At 39.4% G+C, this 18569-nt stretch overlaps 1 protein-coding gene across 11 annotated transcripts in view; it reads left to right on the top strand.

Moving 5' to 3' along the window:
• Positions 1-18569, top strand: part of map2 (microtubule-associated protein 2) — a 237947-nt gene that overhangs the window by 203716 nt on the left and 15662 nt on the right. For 9 of the 11 annotated variants that reach the window (XM_061879868.1, XM_061879870.1, XM_061879869.1 and 6 more), the window contains 2 exons: positions 9738-9830; positions 15003-15095. The exons of 1 other annotated variant lie outside the window; for it this stretch is intronic. In XM_061879868.1, the coding sequence (XP_061735852.1) occupies positions 9738-9830; positions 15003-15095 (186 nt within the window). The remainder of the gene's footprint in view (positions 1-9737; positions 9831-15002; positions 15096-18569) is intronic. One more of the 11 variants, XM_061879874.1, reaches the window with a different exon arrangement.

Here is an 18569-nt window from a genome sequence, read left to right as displayed (position 1 = left end):
CCAACTTAGACCCGGGGATGGCGAGAAAGACACGAAAAGACACAAATAGTTTGCAGAAACTTTTCTTTTTGTATATCGTGATTGTTCATGTTAAGAGAAAGATATAAACATACCATCGGTTTTTATCCCAGTGAGAGCAGCAATTGTACAGTAAGTGATTGTTTTATTATGTTTGTATATCTTGTTTAGGATGTAGCAATACCAGTACATGATGCTGAGTGTTTCACTAAAGCTGCGTCTGTTTAGCACAGAGCTTCTACAACTTGTAGCTCGTCCTCCTTATATTCAGGCTCACAAATAGAAGTTTCTGGGTCATCATTTGTCCCAAAGTAGTCTTTGTGGTCTCTCATCAAATCTGCCATGATTAGTAGTCTTGTTATTGTTGAAGGGAAAAGTGAACGTTGTGTTGCGTCTGTGAAATAATACGCCGCCATATGCTTAAAATGATCAAAATATGTTAATATTACATGTTATTATGTATGTTACTAGATACTACATATATACTTACACACTGCAAACAGTCAGTGTTCAAAAACAAGAAAAGAAATACAAAACTTAGGGGTATTTTATTTGAACTAAGCATAATTATTTGCCTAAAGAACAGGAACATTCGGCTGGTCAAGACTTTCCATAACAATTAAAATTAGCTAACCTCAATTCACCCAAAAAAACCTTAAAATAAGTATATTCTCACTAATAACAAGTGCACTTTTCTTGGTAGAATTTTTTTTTTGACCTTTTTGTTGGAAAATATTGTTAAATGAAGTAAATGCTAGTGCCATTAGGATTTTTTTTTTTTATGCTTAAAATAAGAAAGTATTACTTTAAAAAAAGTACTTTTATACTTGAGTGTTAAAGACACAGCTTTGCATTAGTTGATATTCTCAATTTCAAGTATTTTTTACTCAATATAGGTCATCAAATGTCAGCGACAAGCTGTGATATCTTACGGAGATAATTCCGGACCAAAACCCTTAAAACAAGTAAAACTCTCAATTTTAAAATCTGCTTAGTGAGAAGAATTATCTTATCAGACAGAAAATAAGCAAATATTACCCTTATTTGAGATATTTAATTGTTGTTGGAGGTTTTTTTAATAGGCGGAATGGACCAACGCTTATTAGCTCCATTGTAAGCTGACTCTTGCTGACGTTTATTTACGAATTAGAATGTGTAAAAAAAGAAAAACAAGTGTTCTTGTCTTGCATAAAGATTGTGAGGGACACAATTAGACACAATTACAAAAAAAAAGTGCAGTTCTCTTAAAAGTGTACCACTCATGATGTGTTCGGTGCTCGAAAATGATTAAAAAAAAATCAAATCAGGCCACTGCATCCCACACAATAATTAGCAGAACTGCATGGCAGCAGCAACCAAGGGAATTTTTTTTCAATTAGCAGTTATAGTTTGCTTGGCAGTCAACATGTTGAGTTAAAAATAATGCCCAATAAATCAAAAGCGCTGCGTCGTGGAGGTCTTACATAACATGGGAGGAAGTTGCCAGCCACTTCCTGTCTCTGCTGCCTTCAGCTCTTACAAACTACAAATTGTGATTATGTCATGATAGTTGTGTTAATTGTCCAGATTTCACCAAACTAGTCCCAAAACTTAGTGCTGTCACATTTATGGTATTCATTTTTCAGTATCAATCTGCACATTACGACGGATGTAGATAAAAATAAAACACACAAAACATTCAAATAGAGGTGGGCCTTGTTATCTAATCACCTGTCGCCTTTATTAGCAGCAGCCGTGATGAGATGAGTAGTGGGAGTTGGAGGTGCTGCTGAGAGACACGGTTGAGAAAAGACACTTTGTTGAAAAGCAAAAGACTTTGCACAATTTGGGGACAAATAAAACTTGGCAGTGTAGGGTGGTCTGAAGAACCCACTAGAGGGCAACCTTTACCCAAACCTTCCTGTTTAAAAACTTGACATGCGCCAAATATTCCTCCTCATTCATCCGTTTTGTGTCCCGCCGGCAGACATTTTGTGCCTGCTCATATTGAAGAGATTGGGGAATCCGGCTCCATACCACAGCAAGCTTTTTAATCTTAATAAGAACTGACTTTTACCGGAAAAATATGCCGAAACTAGTGAAGTGAATTATATTTTATATAGTGCTTTTTCTCTAGTGACTCAAAGCGCTTTACATAGTGAAACCCAATATTTAAGTTACATTCAAACCAGTGTGGGTGGCACTGGAAGCAGGTGGGTGAAGTGTCTTGCCCAAGGACACAACGGCAATGACTAGGATGGCGGAAGCGGGAATCGAACCTGCAACCCTCAAGTTGCTGGCACGGCCACTCTACCAACCGAGCGAAACCGCCCCGGTTTAGATAATAATAATAATAATAATAATAGTAATAATAATGATAATAATAATAATAATAATAATAATAATAATAGATTTTATTTGTAAAAAAAACACTTTACATCGAGTAAACAACCTCAAAGTGCCACAGTGCTTTTAAAAAATAGAAATAAAAATAAATGAAAATGAAAACTAGAACAGCCTAACAGCTAGAGCTAATATGCATATATCTAAAAATAAAAAAGGCTTTAAAAAAAAAAAAGCCTCCACAGTCTGTGGTGCCCTCAGGTGGTCAGGGAGAGCGTTCCACAGACTGGGAGCGGCGGTGTCCGATGATGGCTTTTTTGCCGATATTCCTTACTCTTAAACTCTTAATTACCGATTCCGATATCAACCGATACCGATATATACATTATTATGCTTAATTCTGTTTTGATGCCCCGCTGGATGCATGAAACAATCTAAAAAGATTTTACAAAATAAATCAACTCAAGTTATGGAAAAAAAATCCCAACATGGCACTGCCATATTTATTATTGAAGTCACAAAGTGCTTTTTTTTTTTTTTAACATGCCTCACAACAGCAGCTTGAAATTTGGGACATGCTCTCCCTGAAGGAGCATTAGGAGGTTGAGGTGGGCGGGTTTAGGGTACGGAATAGTGGGGGGTGTATATTGTAGCGTCTCGGAAAAGTTAGTGCTGCAAGCGTTTCCGGGTATTTGTTCTGTTGTGTTTATGTTGTGTTACGGTGCGGATGTTCTCCCGAAATGTGTTGGTCTTTCTTGTTTGGTGTGGGTTCACATTATGCCGCTTGTTTGTAACAGTGTTAAAGTTGTTGATACGGGCACCCTCAGTGTGACCTGTATGGCTGTTGACCAACTATGTGTTGCATTCACTTGTGTGTGTGAAAAGCCGTAAATATTATGTCACTGGGCCGGCACCTTTAAGGTTTATTGGCGCTCTGTACTTCTCCCTAGGTCCGTGTACCACTCCGTACAGCGGCGTTTTAAAAAGTCACACATTTTACTTTTTAAATCCGATACCGATAATTTCCGATATCACATTTTAAAGCATTTTAAAGCAATATCGGCAGTCTGATATAATCGGACATCGCTAGTATTGACATAATGTTTGATGTTGTGTTTAATTTATCATCAAAAAACATCAAACACCTTTATTACGTGTGTCTAAGAGGAGCATCAACATTTGAATTTCAAAATATGGAAAATCTCCTGGGAAAATTGGTCAAAATATGACACAATAACTCCACTACATTTTATACTATTTTATAAAATGTTATGGATTTGGTACATTGTAAGGTTTCCTCCTGATTTATTGTCAACATTGAAATAAAAAAATTCTAAATTATAGTTTCAAGATGGCTTACATAATTTCTTCCTAGGTGTTACAGAAAGTACGAGAATGTGTGAGCTGCTGCCTGTTGTTCTTTACTTATGCAATCATCTCATATTCGTCAAGGTATTGACACAAAGTTTGCATTTTTGTCAGAGACGTCTTTTCTGTCGTCTTTGTGTCCGTCCATCTCTGTCGCGTTATTTGATTGAATGACGGAACATGAAACTTGTGGCGCCCCAGAGAAGAACTCAAAATAAATCAAAACATATTACTGAGTGTTATTGACAGTGAAAATTATGTTTTATTCTTAAATAAATTAAATACGTAGAACATTGCAAAAAGAGCATGTTCTCATTCAGGACAAAATAATTGGTGATTTAACAGTGGTTATTATTTATCTACTTCTTGAATTATTATTTATTTAATTCTAAATACTGGTATCATTTGTGCATATGTTGCATCTGCTCTTGTAGTTCTGTTGTAGTTGTAAAATAAAACAATTAAAAAGTAAGGTAGATACTGATGAAAAAGGCCGAAATACGTCAACATGCCAAATATCGGCCTGGACGATAATCGGTCGATATCAACTTTAAAACCAAAGTAGACTAAATTTGTTTTTGTTTTTTAGTTTTTTTTTTTATACAGCACAATCTTTTGGGACAAGGTAAGTGAGATTTGGACAAAGTGACATGACTGGTCAGAAAGTGTTCTTTTTTAGAATGACCATATATATATATATATATATATATATAAATATATATATATATATATATATATATATATATATATCTATATATATACATACATGTGTATATATAGATATATATATGTATACATACATGTATATATATAGATATATATACATATACTGTATATGTATATATAATATATATATATGTATATGTGTATATCTACATATATATATACTATATGTACACATTATACATATGTATATTAAAGACCTCTATGAAAAGTAAAAACAAAGGACCAAGATTTTCCTCGCCCGGATGCTGGTCACTGGGGCCCCCCTCTGGTGCCAGGCCCGGAGTTGGGGCACAATGGCGAGCGCCTGTTACCATGGGGCCTGGCCCGAAGATGCAACGTAGGTCCCCCCCTCCAATGGGTTCACCACCCATAGCAGGGGCCATCGAGGTCTGGTGCAATGTGAGCTGGGCGGAAGCCGAAGGCAGGGCTCTTGGCGGTCCGATCCTCGGCTACATAAGTTAGCTCTTGGGACGTGGAACGTCACCTCACTGGGGGGGAAGGAGCCTGAGCTAGTGCGCTAAGTAGAGAAATTCCGGCTGGATCTAGTCGGACTCACTTTGACGCACAGCAAGGGCTCTGGAACCACTTCTCTTAAAAGAGGCTGGACTCTCTTCCACTCTGGTGTTGCCGGCAGTGAGAGGTGACGGGTCAAACCCAGTGGACGAAAGGGTACCCTCCCTCCGCCTTCGGGTGGGGGGACGGGTCCTGACAGTTGTTTGTGCTTACACACCGAACAACAGTTCAGAGTACCCACCCTTTTTGGGTACACTCGAGGGAGTACTGGAGAGTGCTCCCCCGGGTGATTCCCTTGTTCCGCTGGGGGTCTTCAACGCTCATGTTGGTAACGATAGTGAAACCTGGAGGGGCGTGATTGGGAGGAATGGCTGCCCGGATCTGAACCCCAGTATTGTTTTGTTATTGGACTTTTGTGCTCGTCACAGTTTGTCCATAACAAACACCATGTTCAAACATAAGGGTGTCCACTTGGCAACAGGACACCCTACGCCGCAGTTCCATGATCGACTTTATCGTTGTGTCATCGGATTTGCGGCCTCATGTTTTGGACGCTCGGGTGAAGAGAAGGGCGGAGCTTTCTACCGATCACCACCCGGTGGTGAGTTGGCTGCGATGATCGGGGAGGATACCAAACACACCTCCGAAACGCATTGTGAGGGTTTGATGGGAACGTCTGGCAGTCTCCTGTTAGAAAAAGCTTCAATTCCCACCTCCGGAAGAACTTAGAACATGTCACGAGGGAGGTGCTGGACATTGAGTCCGAGTGGACCATGTTCCGCACCTCTATTGTCGAGGCGGCTGAATCGAGCTGTGGCCGCAAGGTAGTTGGTGCCTTTCGGGGCGGTAATCCTTGAGCCCGTTGGTGGACACCAGCAGTGAGGGATGCTGTCAAGCTGAAGAAGGAGTCCTATCGGGTTCTTTTGGCTCATAGGACTGCGGAAGCAGTGGACAGGTACCGACAGGCCAAGCCGTGTACAGTTCTGGCGGTTGCGGAGGCAAAAACTCGGGCATGGGAGGAGTTCAGGGAAGCCATGGAAAATGACTTCCGGACGGCTTTGAAGCGATTCTGGACCACCATCCGCCGCCTCAGGAAGGGGAAGCAGTACACTGTCAACACCGTGTATGGTGCGGATGGTGTTCTGCTGACCTCAACGGCAGATTTTGTGGATAGGTGGAAGGAAGACTTCGAAGACCTCCTCAATCCCACCAACACGTCTTCCTATGAGGAAGCAGTGCCTGGGATATCTGTCGTGGGCTCTCCTATTTCTGGGGCTGAAGTTGCTGAGGTAGTTAAAAAGCTCCTCGGTGGCAAGGCCCCGGAGGTGGATGAGATCCGCCCGGAGTTCCTTAAGACTCAGAATGCTGTGGGGCTGTCTTGGTTGACAAGACTTTGCAGCATCGCGTGGACATCGGGGGCGGTACCTCTGGATTGAAAGACCGGGGTGGTGGTTCCTCTCTTTAAGAAGGGGGACCGGAGGGTGTGTTCCAACTATTGTGGGATCACACTCCTCAGCCTTCCCGGTAAGGTTTATTCAAGTGTACTGGAGAGGAGGCTACGCCGGATAGTCCAACCTCGGATTCAGGAGGAACAGTGTGGTTTTCGTCCTGGTCGTGGAACTGTGGACCAGCTCTATACTCTCGGCAGGGTCCTTGAGGGTGCATGGGAGTTTGCCCAACCAGTCTACATGTGCTTTGTGGACTTAAAGAAGGCATTCGACCGTGTCCCTCGGGAAGTCCTGTGGGGAGTGCTCAGACAGTGTGGGGTATCGGTCTTATTGTGGCGGTCTGCTCCCTGTATGATCAGTGTCACAGCTTGGTCCGCATTGCTGGCAGTAAGTCGGACACGTTTCCAGTGTGGGTTGGACTGCGCCAAGGCTGCCCTTTGTCACCGATTCTGTTCATAACTTTTATGGACAAACTTTCTAGGCACAGTCAAAGCTTTGAGGGGTTCCGGTTTGGTGGCCGCGGGATTAGGTCTCTGCTTTTTGCGGATGATGTGGTCCTGATGGCTTCATCCGGCCGGGATCTTCAGCTCTCACTGGATCGGTTGGCAGCCGAGTGTGAAGCGACCGGAATAAGAATCAGCACCTCCAAGTCCGAGTCCATGGTTCTCTCCCGGAAAAGCGTGGGGTGCCATCTCCGGGTTGGGGAGGAGACCCTGCCCCAAGTGGAGGAGTTCAAGTACCTAGGAGTCTTGTTCACGAGTGGGGGAAGAGTGGATCGTGAGGTCGACAGGCGGCGTCTTCAGTAATGCGGACGTTGTACTGATCCATTGTGGTGAAGAGGGAGCTGAGCCGGAAAGCAAAGCTTTCAATTTACCGGTCATTTACATTCCCATCCTCACCCATGGTCATGAGCTTTGGGTCATGACCGAAAGTATAAGATCACGGGTACAAGTGGCCGAAATTAATTTTCTTCGCCGTGTGGCCGGGCTCTCCCTTAGAGATCGGGTGAGAAGCTCTGCCATCCAGGAGGAGCTCAAAGTAAAGCCGCTGCTCCTCCACATCGAGAGAAGCCAGATGAGGTGGTTCGGGCATCTGGTCAGGATGCCACCTGAACGCCTCCCAAGGGAGGTTATTAGGGCACGTCCAACCGGTAGGAGGCCACAGGGAAGACCCAGGACACGTAGCGAAGACTATGTCTCCCGGCTGGCGTGGGAAGGCCTCGGGATCCCCCGGGAAGAGCTGGACGAAGTGGCTGGGGAGAGGGAAGTCTGGGCTTCCCTGCTTAGGCTGCTGCCCCCACGACCCAACCTCAGATAAGTGGAAGAAGATGGATGGATGGATGGATGGATGGATGGATGGTATATGTATATATTTACATATATATGTATATGTATACATTTATATGCACATATATGTGTATATACATATAAAAGTTGTATATATATATATATGTATATATATATGAACTTTTATATTTACATACATACATACAGAGACATGTACATACATATATATATATATATATACACACATAAATATATATAAATAAACTTAGCCAGACCTACTGTGTTTAGCTACAACTAGATAATAATGAAACCATGTTAAATACTCTTCAGGAGCCACGTGAAAAGAAAACAACGTACAAAAACACTTAAAAGGCGATGTTATAGTAAGTTTATTGACAAAGTCTAAGCTTGTTTTACAAACCCCTTTTCCATATGAGTTGGTAAGTTGTCTTAGATGTAAATATAAACAGAATACAACGATTTTCAAATCCTTTTCAACCCATATTCAGTTGAATATGCTACAAAGACAACATATTTGATGTTCAAACAGATACACTTTTTTTTTTTGCAAATCATTAACTTAAAATGTGATGCCAGCAACACGAGAAAAACAAGTTGGGAAAGTTGGCAATAAATACTGATAAAGTGGAGAAATGCTCATCAAACACTTATTTGGAACATCCCACAGGTGTGCAGGCTAATTGGGAACAGGTGGGTGCCATGATTGGGTATAAAAACAGCTTCCATGAAATGCTAAGTAATTCACAAACAAGGATGGGGTGAGGGTCACCAATTTGTGAGCAAATTGTCGAACAGTTTTAGAACAACATTTCTCAACGAGCTATTGCAAGGAATTTAGGGATTTTACCATCTACGGTCCGTAAAATTATCAAAAGGTTCAGAGAATTTGGAGAAATCACTGCACGTAAGTGATGATATTACGGACCTTTGATCCCTCAGGCGGTACTGCATCCAAAACCGACATCAGTATGTAAAGGATATAACCACATGGGCTCAGGAACACTTCATAAAACCACTGTCAGTAACTACAGTTGGTCGCTACATCTGTAAGTGCAAGTTTAAACTCTGCTATGCAAAGCAAATCCCATTTATCAACAACACCCAGGAATGCCGCTGGCTTTGCTGGGCCCGAGCTCATCTAAGATGGATTAATGCAAAGTGGAGAAGTGTCCTGTGGTCTGACAAGTCCACATTTCAAATTATATTTGGAAACTTTGGACGTGGTGTCATCCAGAACACAAGAGGAAAATAACCATCCAGATTGTTATCGACGCAAAGTTCAAAAGCCAGCATCTGTGATGGTATGGGGGTGTATTCGTGCCCAAGGCATGGGTAACTTACACATCTGTGAAGGCACCATTAATGCTGAAAGGTCCAGACAGGTTTTGGAGCAACATATGTTGTCATCCAACCAACGTTATCATGGACGCCCCTGCTTATTTCAGCAAGACAATGCCAAGCCACGTGTTACAACAGCATGGTTTGGTAGTAAAAGAGTGCGGGTACTTTCCTGGTCCGCCTGGAGTCCAGACCTGTCTCCCATTAAAAATGTGTGGTGCATTATGAAGCCTAAAATACGATAGCGGAGACCTCGGATTGTTGAACGACTGAAGCTCTACATAAAAAAAAAATGAGAAAGAATTCCACTTTCAAAGCTTTAATAATTAGTTTCCTCAGTTCCCAAACATTTATTGAGTGTTGTTAAAAGAAAAGGTGATGTAACACAGTGGTGAACATGCCCTACCAAAGTAGTTGGGAAAGCCAAGAAATTCTAAGTTAATTATTATTTAAAAAAAATAAATAATTTATGAGTTTGGACATCAAATATCTTGTCTTTGTAGTGCATTCAACTGAATATGGGTTGAAAAGGATTTGCAAATCATTGTATTCCGTTTATATTTACATCTAACACAATTTCCCAACTCATATGGAAACAGGGTTTGTACAACTTTAATAATGTGCATTTTTTTTTTTCATCAATTTTGCACTTTTACGTTGGTCATCATTATCACCCATTGTGTTTCTTTCTCTGTAGAATCTTATTTTAAACACGCGTCTGGACTTCAGGTCCTTGCAGTCCAAATGCCGCTCCAAGGATCACGTGAAGCAACCTCCCCCTGGAGGCAACGTATGTTTTTCTTCTTCATCCTTGACCTCCATCCTTCACCCTTGCAGTGGATGAGTCCCCTTTTAGCTCCCACGTGGTCGTCTTAGTCGCACTTTCTGGCTTCATGGTTCCCTGAAGTTGTACTTTCCCTAAAATACTCGGTCCATCTTTAATTGTAGTGACGACATGATTGATTCTAATGGCAATTTTATTTATCATACAGTATGAAAGGGATCAATATGGCCCCATTTGTGGCAGAACGCGGTGTGAGGTGCAATATCAACATTAAGTGCTAGATGGCAGTAGACTGTTTAATGTTTTATCATGTGTTTTGATTCCAACTTTGTATAGGGTGGCGCTGTCCCCCATTTTCAGCAGACTTCACTGCAAAATATACAGAAAGTCACTGTTAGATGTACGGTATATTACATTGAAGCTGTCACTTCCCCTTTCACAAATTAACTCAGATATGCAAATTATGCACTTCTTTGTTCATTTTTCCTCATAATAAATGAAATATACAAACCCCGTTTCCATATAAGTCGGGGAAATTGTGTTAGATGTAAATATAAACGGAATACAATGATTTGCAAATCACTTTCAATCCATATTCAGTTGAATATGCTACAAAGACAACATATTTGATGTTCAAACTGATAAACATTTTATTTTGCAAATAATCATTATCTTTAGAAATTGATGCCAGCAACACGTGACAAAGAAGTTGGGAAAGGTGGCAATAAATACTGATAAAGTTGAGGAATGCTCATCAAACACTTATTTGGACCATCCCACAGGTGTGCAGGCTAATTGGGAACAGGTGGGTGCCATGATTGGGTATAAAAACAGTTTCCCAAAAAATCCTCAGTCTTTCACAAGAAAGGATGGGGCGAGGTACACACCTTTGTCCACAACTGCGTGAGCAAATAGTCAAACAGTTTGAGAACGACATTTCTCAAAGTGCAATTGCGAGAAATTTAGAGATTTTAACATCTACGCTCCATAATATCATCAAAAGGTTCAAAGAATCTGGAGAAATCACTCCACGTAAGCGGCATGGCCGGAAACCAAAATTAAATGTCTGTGACCTTCAATCCCTCAGAGGGCACTGTATCAAAAACCGACATCAATCTCTAAAGGATATCACCACATGGGCTCAGTAACACTTCAGAAAACCACTGTCACTAAATACAGTTTGTCACTACATCTGTAAGTGCAAGTTAAAGCTCTACTATGCAAAGCGAACGCCATTTATCAACAACATCCAGAAACGCCGCCGGCTTCTCTGGGCCCGAGATCACCTAAGATGGACTGATGCAAAGTGGATAAGTGTTTTGTGGTCTGACGAGTCCACATTTCATATTGTTTTTGGAAATATTCGACATCGTGTCATCCGGACCAAAGGGGAAGCGAACCATCCAGACTGTTATCGACGCAAAGTTCAAAAGCCAGCATGTGTGATGGTATGGGGGTAACTTACACATCTGTGATGGCACCATTAATGCTGAAAGGTACATACAGGTTTTGGAACAACATATGCTGACATCTAAGCGCCGTCTTTTTCATGGATGCCCCTGCTTATTTCAGCAAGACAATGCCAAGCCACATTCAGCACGTGTTACAACAGTGTGGCTTCGTTAAAAAAGAGTGCGGGTAGTCCAGACCTGTCTCTCTTCGAAATGTGTGGCGCATTATGAAGCGTAAAATACGACAGCGGAGACCCCGTACTGTTGAACGACTGAAGCTCTACATAAAACAAGAATGGGAAAGAATTCCACTTTCAAAGCTTCAACAATTAGTTTCCTCATTCCCAAACATTTATTGAGTGTTGTTAAAAAAAAAGGTGATGTAACACAGTGGTGAACATGCCCTTTCCTAACTACTTTGGCACGTGTTGCAGCCATGAAATTCTGAGTTAATTATTATTTGCAAAAAAAAAAAAATAAAGTTTGTTAGTTTGAACATCAAATATGTTGTCTTTGTAGTGCATTCAACTGAATATGGGTTGAAAAGGATTTGCAAATCATTGTATTCCGTTTATATTTACATCTAACACAATTTCCCAACTCATATGGAAACAGGGTTTGCACTTGAACATTTCTCGACCAATTTGAAAAATTCCAACACCAACTATTTCATCTCCTTCAGACCATTCAAGGTTTACCACTTCCCAAAAATTCCCACTCTTCCCGAAATTCTCAATTTTGGGGGGAAATTCCTACATTTTTCATCTGATTCAAACAGTTCCCAATTCAAAATATTCAGCCTGTTTGGGAATTGTGTGCTCTTTTTAAAAAAATAAAAGAATAATTCCAGGATTTCAGTTCAACTTCAGCATCGAAGCATTCGGGAATTGCCTCATTTAGTTGATAATGAAATCCAGAGGCAAATTCATACATTATTCACTGCTACAAGGGGCCCTCTTTGGCCCTCAATGAAAACCAGTTGGACATCCCTGGTTTGAACGGAGGTTCCACAGTTCATGACCTTTCTACGCCTTCCAGCAAACAATTGAAAGGTTTACCTTGAAACAAAATCGGAACAAATGTGACAATAATACTTAAAGATGAGTAAGGACGTTATAATAATGATATTATTCTTTAAGCCTTCAAAGAAGCAAAGCCAACACATTCTTCTCCTCTACTTTGTGTATTTTCGATCCAATCATTGCTTTCCCTGTGCTGGCAAAACGTGTATTTGTTGTTTTTGTACTGCAACAATTCTGCCGTGTCAGCATTTCACCCCTGCTTTTTCTCTCTTGCAGCGACCGCCGCCTCTTAACTGCACCTCATTTCACCATCCTTGCTCGTTAATGAAAGCTTGACGGATACTGTAACTTTGTGTGTGTGTGTGTGTGTGTGTGTGTGTGTGTGTGTGTGTGTGTGTGTGTGTGTGTGTGTGTGTGTGTGTGTGTGTGTGTGTGTGTGTGTGTGTGTGCTTCTACCCTTCTTGAGACATCAACAAAGAAAAGTAGCTTCCATATGAGGAGGTGTGAACAAGTGAGGACATAAATCATGGTCCCAATAACATTGCATCTAATAGAGAATGTCTCATTTGCAGAGACATACTGTATAATAACTTGAAGTAAATAATGACGTTTAAAAAAACAATTACAGACAAAAAATTCCCCAAAACATAATAAATGCTTACTTTTTTATATTAGCATAGTAAATATAATGTTGTAAATACAAATCCTTATATATCTAGAAAGGGTGGTCCTAAAGAAGTAGGCATTTTCATCAGGTCCCAAGAAGGTACGAAATACAAGAATGTGTGTGTGTGTGTGTGTGTGTGTTCTTGTATTTCTGCTCTTCTTGAGACATCAACAAGGAAAAGTAGCTTCCATATGAGGAGGTGTGAACAAGTGAGGACATAAATCATGGTCCCAATAACATTGCATCTAATAGAGAATGTCTCATTTGCAGAGACATACTGTGTAATAACTTGAAGTAAATAATGATGTTTAAAAAAACAATTACAGACAAAAAATTCCCCAAAAATAATAAATGCTTACCTTTTTATATTAGCATTGTAAATATAATATTGTAAATACAAATCCTTATATATCTAGAAAGGGTGGTCCTAAAGAGGTAGGCATTTTCATCAGGTCCCAAGAAGGTACGAAATACAAGAATGTGTGTGTGTGCGTGTGTGTGTGTGTGTGTGTGTGTGTGTGCATGTGTGTGTGTGTGTGTTCTTGTATTTCTGCTCTTCTTGAGACATCAAAAAGGAAAAGTAGCTTCCATATGAGGAGTTGTGAACAAGTGAGGACATAAATCATGGTCCCAATAACATTGTATCTAATAGAGAATGTCTCATGTGCGCCCCTGCTGGTGAAATCTATCAAAATTAGGGAGGTCCCAAAAAGAAGGGATTTTTCAAAATTGACCGTGTGTCGCTTTTAAAAGTGCTCCCCCTCTGGTCAACATAAGTTTGTGTAAGAAATTGAAATGCGACCCTTTTGGCAAAAAGTTATTAAGAAAATAAAATATGTATCTAAAGACATACTGTAATAACTTGAAGTAAATAATGAAGATTTAAAACCAATTACAAACAAAAAATTCAAAAATATATTTTTTTTACTAAAAGCAGTCTCTTTCTCACAATTTGTTGACTTTTTTCTTATTAAATTGGGAACAATTTTTCATATTCTTTCTGTAATGCAATATTTTCTCGTAAAATTACGACTTCTTTAATGTAAAATTATTACTTTTTAATGCAAAATGGTGACATTAGTCATAAAATTCAGACTTTTACCAAAGTATCGCCAATTTTTTTGTTGATCTTGTACAAGTGACATTTTTAGAGTAAAATTATGACTTTTGTCATAATTCTGCCAAGGAAAATTGCGTTTATTATTATAACACTACCAACATTTGAAAGTTTTCTTATAAAATTGTGACTTTTGTCGAGTAAAATTACGACTCTTTTCATAAAATTGCCAAAATGTTAAGCTTTTTTTGACTGTTATTGAGTCAAATTCCAACTTTTATCAAAATATTGCACACATTTTCAGTTTTGTTTCTAAAATTTTGACTTGCGTTGAGTAAAATTATGACTTTTATTACAATACTGCCAAAATTCCAAGTTTTTCATGTGAAATTGTGACCTTTTTCTTGTGAAATTCCAACAAATTTTTCACAACACGCTTTTTTATATCTGCATAGTATGTATGTATTATTAATGTTGTAAATACTAATATGTATATATCTAGAAAGGCTGGTCCTTAAGAGGTAGGCATTATTCGGAGGTCTCAAGAAGGTACGAAATACAAGTGTGTGTGTGTGTGTGTGTGTGTGTGTGCGTGTGTGTGTGTGTGTGTGTGTGTGTGCGTGCGTGCGTGCGTGCGTGCGTGCGTGTGTGCGTGCATCCCATTGCATACTCTAGATCAGTGGTTCTCAACACGTGGCTCAAAGTTAAAATACAGTAGCGCAGTTGGCCTAAGTAGTCATCAAAAACACGTTTTATTCAACAAGCGTATTTAATACTGTAACATTCCACACAGTTTGAACAGTAACACTGTTCATTTAAGTGATTCTTCGGCGTAGCAAAGTTTGAGAGTCACTGATCGCGACTTAAAAGCAGGCTTTTGATTCCTTCTGCCTCCCCAAGTCTACCATTTTGCTGACTTTTTGAAGAGCGAGGCTCCCAAAACGGGGTTTCCCAGCTCATTGGTCACCTCCACCCCTGCAGGTCCTCATCCCCAGTGTTAGGCTGGACTTTAGCCACGTTCAGTCCAGGTGCGGCTCCTTGGACAGGCGGGGCTACTCAGCAGGAGGTGGAAATGTGAGTCTCCTGTGCTGTTGTGTTCTTGTGATGTGTTTGCTCCCCCTGGTGGCGCTGCTGTGTGTCTGCATACAACGCTGTCTGTGGCCCTTTGGCCCCTCCTATCCTCAATAGATTATATATTTTTTTTAAACAAAATACTTGCAGCATGCAGTGATAATTAAAACAGATTTTAATTTATTTGTATTTATCTTATTATTTATTTTTAGCTAACATTAAAGTGCTAACTTTTTAGCAAACCACGGTTTTCCCTTTAATTACACAGTCATATAATTTGGTGACACATGCTAACCGTTAGCATGCTAACATGAAAGTGCTAGCTTTTTGAGTTATTTTTGCAACTGATCAACATAGTCATGTAACTCGGTATGTGACACATGTTAATGTTAGCATGCTAACTTTAGTGTGCTAGCACACTAACATTAAAGTGCAAATTTTTTAACAAACTTTACGTTTTTTCCTCTTAATTACACAGCGGTACATTCATATAACTTGGTGAAAGTTAGCATGCTAAATTTAGCATGCTAGCACGCTAACATTAAAGTGCTAACTTTTTAGCAAACTTTACGTTTTTTCTTCTAATTACACAGCCTTACAGTCATATAACTTGGTGACACATGCTAACCGTTAGCATGCTAACATTAAAGTGCTAGCCTTTTGAGTTAATTTTGCAACAGTTCAACCTACAGTCATGTAACTCAATATGTGACACTTGTTAATGTTAGCGTACTAGCAGACTAACATCCATCCATCCATCCATTTCCTACCGCTTATTCCCAGACTAACATTAAAGTGCTAATTATTTAGAAAACTTTATGTTCTTTCCTCTAATTACACAGCCTTACAGTCATATAACTTGGTGAAAGTTAGTGTGCTAACTTTAACATGCTAGCACGCTAACATTAAAGTGCTAACTTTTGAGCAAACTCTACAATTTTTCCTTTAATTACACAGCCTTATAGTCATACAATTTGGTGACACGTGCTGATCGATAGCATGCTAACATTAAAGTGCTAGCTTTTTGAGTTGTTTTTGCAACATTTCAACATAGTCATGTAACTCGGTATGTGACACATGTTAACGTTAGCGTGCTAGCACACTAACATTAAAGTGTTAAATTTTTTAGCAAAATTTACGTTTTTTTCCTCTAATTACACAGCGGTACATTCATATAACTTGGTGAAAGTTAGCGTGCTAACTTTAGCATGCTAGCACGCTAACATTAAAGTGCTAACTTTTGAGCAAACTACATTTTTTCCTATAATTACACAGCCTCACAGTCATACAACTTGGTGACACGTGCTGATCGTTAGCATGCTAACATTAAAGTGCCAGCCTTTTGAGTTAATTTTGCAACAGTTCAACCTACAGTCTTGTAACTCTATGTGTGACACTTGTTAATGTTAGTGTGCTAGCAGACTAACATTAAAGTGCTAATTGTTTAGAAAACTTTACGTTTCTTCCTCTAATTACACAGCCTTACAGTCATATAACTTGGTGAAAGTTAGCGTGCTAACTTTAGCATGCTAGCACGCCAACATTAAAGTGCTAACTTTTGAGCAAACTCTACAATTTTTCCTTTAATTACACAGCCTTACAGTCATACAATTTGGTGACACGTGTTGATCGATTGCATGCTAACATTAAAGTGCTAGCTTTTTGAGTTATTTTTGCAACAGTTCAACATAGTCATGTAAATCGGTATGTGACACATGTTAACGTTAACGTGCTAGCACACTAACATTAAAGTGTTAATTTTTTTAGCAACATTTACGTTTTTTCCTCTTAATTACACAGCGGTACATTCATATAACTTGGTGAAAGTTAGCGTGCTAAATTTAGCATTCTAGCACGCTAACATTAAAGTGCTAACTTTTTAGCAAACTTTACGTTTTTTCCTCTAATTACACAGCCTTACAGTCATATAACTTGGTGACACATGCTAACCGTTAGCATGCTAACATTAAAGTGCTAGCCTTTTGAGTTAATTTTCCAACAGTTCAACCTACAGTCATGTAACTCAATATGTGACACTTGTTAATGTTAGCGTGCTAGCAGACTAACATTAAAGTGCTAATTATTTAGAAAACTTTACGTTTTTTCCTCTAATTACACAGCCTTACAGTCATATAACTTGGTGAAAGTTAGCGTGCTAACTTTAGCATGCTAGCACGCTAACAGTAATGTGCTAACTTTTGAGCAAACTCTACAATTTTTCCTTTAATTACACAGCCTTATAGTCATACAATTTGGTGACACGTGCTGATCGATAGCATGCTGACATTAAGGTGCTAGCTTTTTGAGTTATTTTTGCAACAGTTCAACATAGTCATGTAACTCGGTATGTGACACATGTTAACGTTAGCGTGCTAACTTTAGCGTGCTAGCACACTAACATTAAAGTGTTAATTTTTTTAGCAAAATTTACGTTTTTTACTCTAATTACACAGCGGTACATTCATATAACTTGGTGAAAGTTAGCGTGCTAACTTTAGCATGCTAGCACGCTAACAATAAAGTGCTAACTTTTGAGCAAACTCTACATGTTTTCCTATAATTACACAGCCTTACAGTTATACAACTTGGTGACACGTGCTGATCGTTAGCATGCTAACATTAAAGTGCTACCCTTTTGAGTTAATTTTGCAACAGTTCAACTTACAGTCATGTAACTCGGTATGTGACACTTGTTAACGTTAGAGTGCTAACTTTAGCGTTCTAGCACGCTAAGGTTAAAGTGCTAACTTTTTAGCAAACTTAGTTTTTTTCCCCTCCAATTACACAGCCCTACAGTCATATAACTTGGTGACGCATGCTAACATTAAATTGCTAGCTTTTTGAGCTAATTCTGCAACAGTTTAACCTACAGTCATGTAACTTGGTATTTGACACTTGTTAACGTTAGCGTACTAGTATGCCAACATTAAAGTGCTAACCTTTTAGCAAACTTTACTTTTTTTTTCTCTAATTACACAGCCTTATAGTCATATAGCTTGGTGACACATGCTAACTGTAAGCATTCTAACATTAAAGTGCTAGCTTTTTGAGCTAATTTTGCAACAGTTTAACCTATAGTCATGTAACTCAATATGTGACACTTGTTAACGCTAGCATGCTAACTTTAGTGTGCTAGCACGCTAACATTAAAGTGCTAGCTTTTTAGCAAACTTTACATTTTTTTTCCTCTAATTACACAGCCTTAGTCATACAGCTTGGTGACACATGCTAACCGTTAACATGCTAGCATGCTAACATTAAAGTGCTAACTTTTTGAGCTAAATTTGCAACAGTTTAACCTAAAGTCATGTAACCTTGTATGTGACATCTGTTAACCATTAGCATGCTAGCACGCTAATATTACAGTGCTAAATTTTTAACAAACTTTACATTTTGTCCTGTAATTACACAGCCTTACAGTCATGTAGCTTGGTGACACGTGCTAACATTAAAGTGCTACTTTTTTGAGCTAATTTT

The sequence above is a fragment of the Nerophis ophidion genome, linkage group LG19 (assembly GCF_033978795.1).
Source record: "Nerophis ophidion isolate RoL-2023_Sa linkage group LG19, RoL_Noph_v1.0, whole genome shotgun sequence".
In the NCBI taxonomy this organism is placed as follows: Eukaryota; Metazoa; Chordata; class Actinopteri; order Syngnathiformes; family Syngnathidae; genus Nerophis; species Nerophis ophidion.
This window is presented reverse-complemented; position numbering and strand designations above follow the sequence as displayed.